General features: G+C 42.0%; 1 protein-coding gene across 1 annotated transcript in view; it reads left to right on the plus strand.

Moving 5' to 3' along the window:
• Ism1 (isthmin 1) overlaps positions 1 to 14,611 on the plus strand; it is a 78,294-nt gene that overhangs the window by 39,855 nt on the left and 23,828 nt on the right. Inside the window, exon 2 of the mRNA XM_006983676.4 lies at positions 11,372 to 11,602. Within this exon, the coding sequence (XP_006983738.1) occupies positions 11,372 to 11,602 (231 nt within the window). The remainder of the gene's footprint in view (positions 1 to 11,371; positions 11,603 to 14,611) is intronic.

The following is a 14,611-nucleotide window of genomic DNA, read 5'->3' on the forward strand; positions in this document are numbered from 1 at the left end:
ATACATCTGAGATCCACGTGCCCAGGGATGGCACTGCCCACAGTGTGTTTGACCCTTCTATGAAAATTAATAGTCAAGAAAATGTCTGAACAGATATTCCCACAAGCCAGTCTTTTGGAGGCAATTACTCCATTGAGATTCTTTTTCCCAAGTGATTCCAGTTTGCATCAATTTGACAACCACTAACCAGGACATGAGCACGTTAATTAATGTCTCTTCAAGCTGGGTCCTGAGAAATGGGTCTAGATCAGCGGTTCTCAGCCAGTGGGTCAAAACCCCTTTGGGGACTGAATGACCCGTTCATAGGGGTCGCCTAAGACTGTTGGAAAGCACAGATATTTATATTATGATTCATAACAGTAGCAAAATTATAGTTATGGAGTAGCAACAAAAATAATACAGGAGGAACTGTATTAAAGTGCCTCAGCATTTCTTCCTAAAGGTTGAGAACCACTGGTTTAGATAATCACTGTTTTCTTTCTTTCTTTTTAAATCTTTTTTGAGAATTTCATTTATGAATACTGTCTTCCTACAGCTCCCTCCCTGACTCTTTCAGTGTCCTCCACAAGTCCTGTCAGTTTCATAACCTCTTCTTCTTCGTCATCATTTCCACACAAATACAGAACGGACTGAGTCCATTTAGTGTTACTCATGTGTGCATGTGTTTGGGACTGACCACTGATTAGATAACCTGCCAGCAAGCACATCCCAGAAGAAGAAACATTCTCAAACATTCTCATTATTTCTCTCTCTCTCTCTCTCTCTCTCTCTCTCTCTCTCTCTCTCTCTCTCTCTCTCTCTCTCTCTCTCCACCCATTAATTGCCCATAGATCTTTATCTAGGGGAGCACCTTTTAATATTTCTCCTATCTGTGTTGTTGTGTCAAGTGGTGTTGTCATTATGTACGTCTTGTTTAGGCAACCATATTGTTGTGGTGTTTTGGGTGCAGATTCCCTTTCACATCCATACACTATAACAGTGAGCAGTCTGGTCCTCTAGCTCTTACAATCTTTCCACCCTCTTTTCTATAATTTCCTCTGAGTCTTGGGTATAGCTAAAATGTAAAGGATCACTCTGTCTTCATTTCTAGCAATAGAGAAAGTACGACTTGGAACACAGTCAATAATCCATACTTGGTAACATTTGCTCAGGGTGCAACATTTAGGGGATGCTGAGCTCCAGTGTGACCAAAAAGCAGTGACTGAAGCCCCCTGGTGGACAGCCCAGGCCTATCCATTATAGCCCTTGGCAAATTAGGTCTGGCCTCAAATTTGAGTACCCAGGGATACAGCCTCATGAGAGTTAGCTTTATTATCTAGGTTTGTCTACCTACCTCAAAGGAGCAATCTAGAAAATACAATTTTTCCACCTTATATTTTCATTGATGTTTTATAGCATGAGTAAAGATTCTTTTCTGGGAAAACTGGCTTTCCACCCTTGTAATTATGCCTTATATGTTATCTTAGAGTTGAAAGGGTGATTTCAGTTCATTTTTTAACTAACAGAACATAAAAGAAGTGGGTCCTGGAAAAATTACCCCTCTGTTTTCTGTGCCAGCGATGGAGAAAACACAACTTGAAACGCCACTAATAATCTACACAGTTTTAAGATCAAAGTAATACAGAAGTATTAGAGATAAATCAGCAACATGCTGGCTTCCATTTTGCCAGCTGGCCCAGAAGCATTAGGAAAGATGCACAGAGTTGGGCAGCCCCTCCCCCAGAGAGCCAATTCCTGCCCCAGTGCAGAGAATGGACCATCCTTCATCTCTTCTAAAGCGGTGCCTGAGATCAGAAGTGAGGTCACTCCCATGCCCTAAAGTAAACATCCTCCTCATGCTTTCTGCCACCACAACCAGAGATTCCTCAGCTATTAGTCAGACTTTAAACAGAAGGCTCTATTGGTTCCCAGCCAGACTGTGACACTCCTGCCTTCTTGAAACATGATGTGACTGTGTCGCCAACTCCCAGGGCTGTCTTCAAGATCCCCTAACAAAGACTGAAGCACATGTCTGGCTGTCTCCTCTTTGCCAGCATAGTTCCTAAGAGTTGTTGCATTTTTACGCTTGGTTTAGAATAGAGGCATTGATGAAGCAACTATTTACTTCATCCATGCTGTTTGCAGGGGAGTGATTGTCATCACATGCAGGTACAGCAAGAATGGAGGGCAGTCAACCTTTGTACCCTCACATCCAGACTGGATGGTGTCTCCCTAGTGGATCTTGATTGCCTCTTCCCAGCATCCACTGCTGCTACTTATAGCATGGCCATCTCCATCCAATCTTCTTGAGCATCAAGAGCAAGTGTGTCCCTTGGAGAAAGAGATGCTGAGATCTCATTTTTTTCATTCCCTAGCTTTTCTCTCCCCAGGAGTACTTGCTCTTCAATCATGTGTGAAGATAATCAGTGTGTCCTTTATTCTTTTATCTCCCCAAATGAAGAACTTTTGCTCTTCCCTTTGAAACCCCACCAGTGGCATTCTTGAACTTATTTTTAGATGTGTGGAAGTTTTCCAGACAAAATCGATGCCCAGCACAGATTAAAAAAAAAAAGTATGATTATCCCTTATCCTGGGTACAAGGAAACAGAGTGTTTTAATATGGAAGAAGTGTAGCCATATGCCTGGGTGCAGTATGGCTTCCTTTAATCTGGAAAAAGGAAACAAGCATTGTTGATAATAATATGCAGATGTCCAGCTGCAAATGAGGACATATTGCTAATTAGCTATATTGTTAGTGTATTTTCAGGAGAGAGACTACAGTGACGTTAATTATAATCTCTGTTGTTTGTTGTTCAAAGCCTGTGAAACCAAATGCATTGCTAATAATATCTTCTTTAATATCTTCAATAGAAGATTCTTAGATTCTTTTTTTTCCTTTAGAATCCCACATTAAAGCTACATTAGGAGTAATGAGGCCTACAGCCTGAGCCTAATTAAAACAAAATTTAACAAGACATAGCAATCATTATCATTAGCTAGTACTTATTTGGCGCCCCCTTAGCAGTTGGAATTGGGGAATGGGACTCAGAGATTGCAGATACAGCCTTCTTTGCCCCCCAGAAATTTGCCATCAAGTCTGACTCTGAGAAGTTGGCCTGGTTGTATTAATCTGGGAATAGTTTCCACAGCCTTAAAAATGAAAAGCACTAAAACATTTCTAGCCAGCCAGTTTGTTACCAGCATGTGCCTCTCCCGGAGGCTTGAGGAGGGACCGGAGCAGCCATGTTTTCCACACAACAGCCCTTGGCGGATGTTTGCCAAAGGGAGCAGGTGCTATTTACAGACAGGGACAACAACTTGGGTCCTTTTTCCAAACACTGGATCCACTGACCGTTCCCTCAGCCTGTTCCTCTCTGCTGCGATGGTCTTCCTGACTAGGTGATCATCATCTCAATTCGTCCTGTGTTTTGCTGTCTAAAGAACCTTATTCTTTGTCCCTTGTATTCACTCCCTGCAGCAAATGACCATCTGGGACAGTCTGGCCATTCTGACCACTCTGGCAGTTGATGTGGTTGTGGTAATCCACCTGGGCCACAGGGACGTCACAATGAGCAGCTCGAGCCACACAGTGGCAGAATGCTGTGACTGGACATCCTCGGGCTTGTACCTATTATATACTCAGCATGAGGAACACAGTGATAAAAAAAAAAAAAAAAACATATAGTTTATCATCTTAAAAATTGTCCCAGAAAATGTTCTTCTTCATCTCAGTATAACTACCCAGGGACGTGCAGGACCAGGTTGTGCGAGAACCAGGTGTGCAGAAGCAGGTTGTGCGAGCAAAGGGAGAAGACATAGGAGGGTTGACGTAATCCAAGTACCACACAGCTCCAACCAGCCTCTAACCGACTCACAGAATGCCACCAGTGAAGTGGCACCTGTGGAAAAGTCACAAGACAAGCTGGTATTCACACTATCCCACTATGTTACAGAAGGACTTCGAAGTGGACCCCTCCCAGCTCCGAACTCTTCAGTATTATAAAGCAGGCTCAGTCAGCTGCAGGCTTCTGTCTTCCTGGCTCACCTTCCCACTTTCCTGTCCCCTTCACCTGTTCACTTCTATTTCCTTTTGATCTCAGCTCACAAATTACCCCCTCAGAGTTTAATTATAGCTATTTCAAATAATGATAGTCGTTTTTCTGGGATTTTTTCCTCAGAGGTTCCAGTATATGCTCATGCACTTTCAGATTCAGTGTGCGTCAGTCATGTAGTTTTTCTTTTTTTCTTTCTTTCTTTTTTTTTATGCTCAAATTGTCTAATCTAACTGAGATCCCTTTAAGTTGGTTCCTGTGGTTTTCCTCCACCCCAGAGAACCCTGTTAGGCACTGAAAATGTCTTTGCTGTCTGTCACTGCAAAATATTCCAAACTCACATGCATGTGCAGTATCTATTCTCAAGCTCTTGGCTCAGCCATTTGTGCAAGGAGCTCTGGTTCATTTGAGTGAGGACAAACCCTTGAACATTATTGAGAGCACTCTAGTACAATTTAAAGGAAGTACAGCATAGCACAGTCATCAAGATTTGAGGAATATAACATGTAAATACAGAAACAATGACAATTCAGTAAGTATCTGCAGAGGGTTGCAGATTTGGAATGGGATGTTACGGGAGGTTGCAGAGCCTAGCATCTACAACTGGATGCCAAGGAGTTCAGTCACATTTCATCTTATGCCCTGCCAATAATTCTGTCATTTAAGGACTAAGTTCAATCACAAAGATCAAAAACTCAACACAGTTAATTAACTAAATGGGTTTTTACTTTCTTATTGAAAATATTTTTTTCATATAACATATTCTGATCATGGGTCCCCTCCCTTTAATCATTTTATTTTATTAACATCTAGCATTGTGCATACTTATAGAGTACACTATGATAATTCAAAATATGTATGCCATATGTAATGATAACTTCCTGATAATTAGCTTCCAATATTTATTATTTATATATCATGTCTATTTTTTAGAAACCTTCAAACTCTTGGCCGGGCGGTGGTGGTGCACGCCTTTAATCCCAGCACTCGGGAGGCAGAGCCAGGCAGAGCTCTGTGAGTTCGAGGCCAGCCTGGGCTACCAAGTGAGTCCCAGGAAAGGCACAAAGCTACACAGAGAAACCCTGTCTCGAAAAACCAAAAAAAAAAAAAAAAAGAAAGAAAGAAAGAAAGAAAGAAAGAAAGAAACTTTCAAACTCTTCTAGCTATTTTGAAACATATGATAAATTATTGGAGACCATTGGTACCCCCCTGTGCTGTGAAACAACAGCTCTAATTTGTCCCCTAGGCTGTGTATGAGCACCCATTATCTAAGCTCTCCTGGTACTCACTCCCTAACCTTCCCAGTCTTTGGCAACCAGTACACTCACTATTTCATTGAGATTAATATTCTTAACTTCCACAAATGAGCAACAATAGGCAGTATTTGTCTTTTTGTGTTTAGCTCATTTCAGTTCCACGATTCTGTCAGCATTTCTATAAATGACAGATGACAGGGTTTTTTTGTTGTTTTTTTTTTTTTTTCAACCAAGCCAAACATATGGTCCTGGCATAAAAGCTAACACATAAACCAACAAAGCAGAGAGTTTAACATTTAAATAATTGTCACAGCTCTAAAAATACAATAGATTTTACAGAAGGGAACATTGCTACTGCTACTGTAGCATTATTGTGCTGGCTATTTCTATGTCAACCTGATACAAGCTAGAGTCATCAAAGAGGAAAGGTCCTCAACTGAGAAAATGCCTTCATAAGATCTGGCTAGAGGGTATTTTCTTAATTATTTGATTAATCTTTATTGATTGATTTATTAATTATTGAATGAGTTGGTTCATGGAGGAGAGGCCAGCCCATTGTGATGGGAGCCACTCCTGGCCTGGTAGTCCTGGGTTCTGTAAGAAAGCAGGCTGAGTAAGCCATGATGAGTTAAGACAGTAAGCAACATCCCTCCTTGGTCTCTGCATCAGCTCCTGCTTCCAGGTTCCTGTCCTAGTTGAGTTCCTGTTCTGACTTGCTTTGGTGATAAACTGTGATGTGGAAGTATAAGCTGAATAAACCCTTTCCTCTCCAAGTTGCTTTTGGTCATGGTGTTTCATTACAGCAATAGGAACCCTAACTAGGGCAATTATCAATGATAATAGGAAGACATTTGGGGAGTCATCAATCCTGGACTGATGTGATTAGGGTGATGGTGCCATCAGTTCTATATACAGGAGAAAGTGGGATAGAGAAGGACAAAAGGCAAACTAAATCTGCTTCTTTTTTAACACTTCACGCCCTCACCTCTCCTTAACCCTATCTGGACAGCCTGTGTCACATGATCAGCCCTCAGCTGCAACAAAGTTTGGGAGCTATAGTTTTAGGCAGCTGTCTTCCCACCTGAAACAAACACTGAGTAAGAAAAAGATAGGAAGGAACTTTGGGTAGGCAACTGCAATATCTGCCACACTATTGCTATCTGAAGCAAAACACTAACCTGCAAGAGCCTGGTGTTTCTAGAACCATGCTACTTTAAGTCCAAATACTTGTAGGAAAATGAAGGGATTCCTGTACACAAAGATGGAAAGTATGAAGTTGTAACTAGCTAATTTGACCCACCTAGATCACCTTACTCAACTTCAGTTATCCTGTTTTCATTCTCAGTGGGAGTAATTAGAACCACCAAGGGAGAATGGCTACTTCGGCTGTGCTACAGTGTTGCTATTGGAAGATCACAGATTAAAGGCAGACTATAAAGCAAGGAACATGTTCCCATACTGAGCAGGCAAGCCCCTTTTGTCACTTGAATTTAGACAGAAATGCATCCTATGACATCTCAGATGGAATGTAGTGTTTCTTGTCTTAAATTCCTGGACATCTCTAAGCTATCATCTCCAGAAAAGAGTGTTTACTTGTCTAAATAAAACCCTGTTTTTACAGTTTTCACCTACCCTGTGACTCTTTGCCCTGTTATAGTAATTTAAGTGGGACACCCAATGAGTAAGTATGGTGACAACCAGAGTGTTGTCATCAACTAGAGCCTGCAAGGAAGATGTGACCCATGTCCCTTTAAGAGAAATGAAGAAAGGCCTTTGCCTGTACTATTAGTAGATGTCTATCATCCTCCTGTCTCAGATCACCAAAATAATGGGTACTTTCATATTTTGTTATTGATGGAGCAAAATTCTATTTTGTCTTAGAGGGACCATTCTTAAATACCCTTCCTTGACCCCAAGGTTTCCAGTTTTTGAACAGTTAGGAACACAGCATAGCATGGCATCAAGGTAACTAGATTTGGAAGAGGTGCAAACATAATTCAGATTTTCAGAGATTGTGAATAGCATTTTGTTATTAATTCCAATCTTCCAAATATTTACAAATGTTGAGCCCAAGTGTCTAGGGGGCAGGGTGGTTGGGGAACAATGGAGCAATGCCACAGTTTTGTGCAAGACTCAATTCAAAACATACTTGAATCCCAGTCCTCAAACTATTCCCAGCAGAGTCACTTGTGGCCTGGATTGCTCAGCCAAAGGTCCTAACTTTGCACTTCTCTTTTATTGTGTAGATAAAGCCCAACTCTTGACCATCTTTCTGGAAGACTATAGGACTGTGATTATCTGCTGTGCTTTGCATGGAGGAGCATTAAGCCATAGAAAGTTGAAGGGGTTTGTTTGGTTTGAATCTAAGCCAGGAATTACTCTCTGGTGGTGAATTTTCCATCAGAAGAATTCACGAGTCAAAGGAAAAAATAAATCAATTAAATTCAGTCCTTTTCTTTTCAGACACCTAAGTAAAATGTCAACTGGCCACATATGTACATTTCCAATCTCTTTGAAAACACAAAATTTAGTAGTAAAAAGAATACTTCATTGCTTGTGTGTGTGTGTGTGTGTGTGTGTGTGTGTGTGTGTGTGTGTGTGTGTTGCAATGCTGAGAATTGAACCTAGGACCTTGAGGATGCTAGGAAAATGCTCTACCACTGAGCTACATCTCCAGCACAAAGAGTTTTGCTTTTGCTCTAGTTAAGAACATGTTTAGTTGATACAAAAAAGCTGGGGCTTGGATTACAAAAATCTATAAAGCATTTGGAAAGCAAATACCAAGCCCCTTATATGATTTATATGCCTGAGTCCCCAACAAAAAAAATCTCCAGGAGAACCAGCTGAACATCCTCGCACCAATATGAAGAATCCAACTGTACTCTCTAATACCATCAGGGAGAACTGACTCTTCTAACACCATCAGGGATTACTGGCTGCACTCTAACACCATCAAGGAGAACTGACTGTATCCTCTAACACCAACTGTTCTCTCTAACAGCATCAGGGAAGTGATGGGATTGGGTGTCCAGTGAAGAAAACTCTGTTCTCTTCTATTCTCTCTCTCATCTTTCCTTTCTCCTTCTCTCCTCTTTCTCTCCCTTTCTTTCTCTCCCTCTCTCTCCCCTCTCCCTTTCTTTCTTGTCCCCCCCCAACTCAATCAAACAATAATACATTTAGAATTTGTTGCATTGAGCAATGCCTCAGAATACTAGTCCTGCTCCCTCGACAATCATGCTAGGAAACAAAAACCATGACAGAGAGGTGGCTGGAAAGGTTAACAGAGACACTGGCTTGGCCACATCTCCTGAGCAAAAGGTAAGGGCAAGTGAAAACACGAAAGCAACCTCTCATTTCCCACTTCAGAGGTGGCAGAGTGACAAAGGTGGTCTATGTGTGTTTCAGTCTCAGGCTGCTCTTGACCTTGGGTACTCAGAGTCAAACGTGTTTTTATTCTAGACAGAACTGTTTGGCTGGATGAACAGCACTGTAGTGGGGTCAGGGAGTGTGTGTGGAGACAATGTGCTGGAACGTAACTCCCAAACCTCAAAACATGCCCAACAATAACAACAGCATTAACCACTGACCCAAAGGCTGGGGAAATTCTATCTCCACATCTCCTTCCACCAGTAAACATAAAAATACTGTCCCTGAAGGGCCAGAAGATGCCTTTGCTGAGTGTTCCAGAAAGTGTGAAAGGACAGGGATAGCTACATTGGAAAAGTTTCCCCAATGACAAGTAAATTGGGACTTTTTCACTAGGTGAGAAAATGATTTGACTTGCAATTTTAACAATAAAGGTGTTAGATTTCAGAGTTCTCCTTATGTCACTTTTTCTTTCTCTTCTTCCTTCTCTCTTGTGTTTCTTCAACTTTTGTCTTTCTACACCCAGCCTTCCTGATTTTATGTTTCTCAAAGTAGCTCTCAGTTCCTCCTTTGTGAGTTCTATCTAATTTGCTCTTTGTCATACCTTGGGATCACTTTGGGGCTTCTCCTCTTGTCTGGATCTTGTCTCTGCTGTTACCTCCTCAAAGAGGTGTTCTCTGTCCATCTAGCTAATGTTCAGTAGTTTGTAGCTGGTGTGCTTTTCTCTCCAGGTCCCACCAAGTCCCGCCAGTCCTGGAGCCCACTTATAAAATAAACACACAGATGCTTACATTATTTAAACTGCTTGGCCATTAGCTCAGGCCTATCATTGTCTAGCTCTTACTCTTATATTTAGCCCATTTCTATTAGTCTTTACTTTGCCACATGGCTCTGGCTCGTGGCTTACCGGTACTTTATTTCTTCCTTGTCCTGGCGGCGGCTCCAGGCAGTCTCCTCTCCTTCCTCCTTCCTCAATTCTCCTCTCTGTTAGTCCCACCCATACTTCCTGTCTGGCTATTGGCCAATCAGTGTTTATTTACATAGAGCGATATCCACAGCACTTTCCCTTTTCTTTTTTAAAAAGGAAGGTTTTAACTTTAACATAGTAAAATTACATATAACAAAACAATTATTGAGCAAGAATTATAGTTACAATATTAAGGAAAATATCCTATCTATTTTATATTTGTGAGTTTAAGGTTTTGTATCTAACTTATCTTTTATCATAACTAAGGAAGATTGTAATTATCTAGCCCCACGTTGGGAGCCAGATATTGGTGAAATTACTAAGGCTACTCCACATAGTTAAAAGGAACATTTATTTAGTGGGTAACTTACAAATGAAGGGATAGGTAGGTCGTGGGGTCTGGGGAAGGTGTATCACAGTCCAGGGGTGATCTCTGGAGCTCTGCTTGGTCAACCTCCACTGTCCAGAGTCCCAAAACAGAGAGCGAGCTGGCCCATCTGGATCTCGGGTCTCCAGGGTCCTCCCTTGGCCCCGCCTTGTAGGTGTGACAGTTGCCAAAGCCTCAATGGGGGTTGGAACTTCCAGATCAAAGCTAGAATGGCTACCCACTACTGTAGTCTCTTGTCTTATTTGTCTATGTATTCTTATTTGTTACACATAGATGTACATTCCAAAAGAGTACATCTTACATGACTATCTCATGTGTTAATTCATCTCATGCCTAGCTTGTAGTTACGATTTATTTATTGGAGAGAGATAGAAAGCTATAAGCAAAATATATATGTATGAATAAATGGATAGATGAATAGACAAGAATAAATGGCTGAACAGAAATAAATGGGTAAATGAATTGATGAGTGAATAGAAATACAATGGGTGAATGAATAGATGTAATCAATAGTTTGACTTAAATATTTATCCAATTTAACCAAATCTTTTCCTTCATGATTTACACCAAAGAAACAAAACTGGACATTAAGGTTATAATTAAAGCCATGGTGGTTAACCAGTTGACGCTGTGAGAAATGAACTATAAGTTGGTTCCAGCTTTTAAAGGAGTACCTCTTTTCCTTCAAAATAGCTCTCTTATTTTGATGTGCTTTGGTGCTTAATATATAATTCAAAACTCCCAAGAAAATTCCTAAATAGTAAACTTGGAGACATTTCCTGTCTTGATCTTTTAAAGATGGAGAAACTAAACCATGTGGTAGGTAAATGAGTTGGGAATACTATGCTGGCCATGGTAGTTTCAATAAGAATGACCCCCATAGGGTTATATATTTGAATGATTAGTCATCAGTTGGCAGACCTTTTCGGAAAGATTGGGAGGTGTGGTCTTGTTAGAGTAAGATGTGGTCTTGGAAGAAGTAGGTTATTGGGAGTGGGTTTTTGAGGTTTTAAAAGTCCATGCTAGGCCCAGCATCTCTGCCTGGTGCCTATGGATCAGGATGTAAAGATCTCAGCTACTGCTACAGTGCCATGCCTGTCTGCTTCTCACCATGACAATAATGAACTAACCTTCTAGAACTGTGAGCAAGGTCCCAATTAAATGCCTTATTTTTGTAAGAGTTGCCTTGGTCATGGTGTCTCTTCACAGCTGTAGAACAATGACTAAAAAACTTAGTTAACTCCAGCCACCGGAATAAATTGTCCTTGTCCCTTAATTTAATGGACTGTTAAGAGTAGCACTTTTAACTGCCTGCCTTCTAACTATTTCTTCATTACTTGTGTGTTTTGTTTGTATGTTTTAGAATAACCTCAACTTGGAGAGTGATTCCACACCAGAAACCGGCTTTCCTCTGTCCAAAGAAGTCCCAGGGGAGCACCAAGTCCTCCACCAACCCTTCCCGAGACAGCGATTCCCTCAAGAGACTGGGCATCCTTCATTGCAAAGAGACGGTCCCAGATCCTTTCTTCTTGACCTACCAAACTTTCCAGATCTTTCCAAAGCTGATATCAATGGGCAGAATCCAAATATTCAGGTAATTCTCAGCAGCTGGCAAGTGAAGGAGAAGAAAACAGTTCGTCTTTTGTTTCCTAACCTGATTCTAACAAGCCCTGCAGCCTTACCCCCTTGCCCTTCTCAACCCCGCTCTGACTTCTGCTGAGGGCTGTATTATTCCCATTAAAATATTATTTCAACACCCTTGATGATTTCTGAGACACTGAGATATAAAAACAAAACAAAAGTGATGCACCCTGAAATTAATGAAATGTGGTGGCTATAGGAAAAGAATATCATGGCTTGTGACTAGACCATGTAACCCACAATCTATCTTCAAAGCACCCAGCAAGGTACTCCCCCTCAGTGCCTTGCTAGCTTGCCTTCAACCCCAGAAATTCCTTCAGGAGAGGACAACCTCCTAAGGAATAGACTTACCAAAACATTAAATAAGAAGGAAGTGAGAATGGAACATCCTAGACGAGAGATTGATGTATTTTATTAAAATGGGATTTTAATGAAGCCAGGGAAAAGGGACACCTGCAAGGAGTTCTTAAATTTAAAAATGATAGCATTCATCTACATTACAAGGGAAGTTTCTTCAGTCTCACCCTCCAAGCATCTTCGTGAAGGAGAAGCTATCCTCTCAGCAGCAGCTGTTCAGAGAATCACTACATGGTTTACCAAGGCCACATGATGGTAAACTATAGTTATGGAGCTTGGTTCTAGGATCTATTGCTCCCAGGAACACCCATCCACTAATCGGTGTTTCAGGGACAAACTCCTGATTGTGGGTATTGTTTGTACCTTCTCTTCTTCCTGAAGATAGCTCTCTTGACAGCTCAAAGAGGCCCTGGGCTGCCTAACCCTCACCTCACTCCAATCTCTATGTGCCTGGTTCCATATTTCCATGCTTTGCTTTGATTCCTTTCATTTGGATAAGAACAGCTTTTCCTTATTTTAGCATCATATCAAATGCCTATTAGCTTGTGTAGCAGCAGAGAGCTCCTCAACTTGGGCTCAGAGCATTCTCTCTCTCTGTCTCTGTCTCTGTCTCTGTCTCTGTCTCTCTCTCTCTCTCTCTCTCTCTCTCTGTCTCTGGTTTTTCGAGACAGGGTTTCTCTGTATCTTTGGAGCCTGTCCTGGACCTCACTTTGTAGACCAGGCTGCCTTTGAACTCACAAAGATCTGCCTACCTCTGCTTCCTGAGTGCTAGGATTAAAGGTATGTACCACCACTGCCCGCCTCTCAGATCATTCTTATTAAGTGTTTCTCCCACACCTCCAGTATGTGTGTAGTGGCGGGGGGGGGGGGGGGGGGGAGTGGGTGGTACATGTTTGTGTGTGATGTGAGTGGGTGTGTGTCCTTCCTCTCTCCTCCATGGCCCTTCTGACTAACTCTCCTGACACTCTGCATGATACCATTTCAGAACAGCTTTTCTCCATCAGCATTGTTTTGCTTTTTAACAATGAATGTCACTGGGAATATACCTTCATTAATGACCATCAAGCAATGGCTGTTATACAGAAAACACTACATTAGCTTATGAGACTCTAGAAAGCAGAAAGCCATATCCCTTCAGTCCCTCCTGTTGATGGCACAGGAATGACTATCCCAGCTGCCATGTAGAACAGCGCCAAATGGATCTTGAAGACAGAGGAAGAAAAAGTACTGTGTTCCCCAATAGAAGACAGAAAGAAGTAGGGCAGGGCTCTGTGAGTGCTCCACAAAGAAAAGTATGTTGGAAATCATAGTTGACAGCGCATGCTCAGCAGTCACTGCCTGTTCCAAGTAACATTTCTGATGAGTGCTATGGTCCAACGATTTATTGCAAAAACAGACCTTTTGCTCTAGTATCCTTCCTGGAACTTGCGACATGGCTCTGAAAGAGCAGGGGAGCTACCTGGGGGAGGGACAAACTGGCAGAGTAGGGACAGTTGGCTCCAAACCATTGCTCACCACTGCTCCCTATTGTGGCTTCATCTATGGAAATGTTTCATTGTTTAGAAATTTTATGCTTCCTAGGCTCAACAGCCCTCACCTCAAAGGTCCTTAGACCATGGTTAACCTTAATCTCCCCGTAGCTAGCATTTACCCAAAGGCAGGAAATCAGGGAGAGTCTTAATGCTGCAGCCTAAGCTCCTGGAGAAGTGGATTTAAGAACTGCTACAGTCAAGTTACAGAAGAGTGCTGGATTAAGGACAAAGGAACACTATGGGTTTTTGAGATGTTCTCTTATTGAATTTTGCTAGGCACCATTGTGCACCCAGTAATAAATTAAGTTTGGGACCAAACTTCTTGTGTCCTTTTTCTTTCTTTGTCCATCTGGATATGCCCAATCCCTATCCAGGCACCTTTGGGACCTTTGCAAGTACCACCTAAATGTTAAGGAAGGCCAGTGGTGCAAAGGTTGTTGGGGTCACAGGGAAAAGCTGAGCCCTCTCCTGTCCACTTGTCAGATCTGTGCAAGCGTTCAGTAAAGCAGCCAAGAAAACTACTCAGTTTTCCTCATAATAAGATGTGCTGTTCTGAGTAGAAAGTAAGAGACCTTTTGAGTCAGTTCCTCCTGGGAAAGGAGCTAACCTGTGTGGAAAGAACTAGACAGAGGCTGAGGTAAGGTAGCAGAGAATAAGGGTGGGGATAAGAGAAGGCCCCGCCCACAGAGCCAAGGATCCTCACAACATGGGGTCTCTCTGGCAGAGTCCCTTGGACTTTCACAGAATCCCCTCGGCCACCACGGAAGTGTGGCTATGGGGGGAAATCATTTGCCTTCATGCCACTAAGACTCTCAGCACCCTGCTTCTGTGGACTTGGAACAGGTGAAAGTCCCCATCAGTGCGTTTCACTTGGTTCTATCCTTACCCAGCACTGCAGCAAGAAGTTTATCTCCAAATGGTGCTACTGAAAGGGAAGCTTTGGAGGACATGGCAGGAGGAGGACAGAGCTATTCCTAGGAAGGTTTTGTGTTTTTCTAGAGGCACCTTTTAGACACCAGAGACCACAACATCTGCTAAAAGCATAGGTTTTCTATGGCTTCAAATATCAGAGT

The sequence above is a fragment of the Peromyscus maniculatus genome, chromosome 4 (genome assembly GCF_049852395.1).
Source record: "Peromyscus maniculatus bairdii isolate BWxNUB_F1_BW_parent chromosome 4, HU_Pman_BW_mat_3.1, whole genome shotgun sequence".
Classification (NCBI taxonomy): domain Eukaryota; kingdom Metazoa; phylum Chordata; class Mammalia; order Rodentia; family Cricetidae; genus Peromyscus; species Peromyscus maniculatus.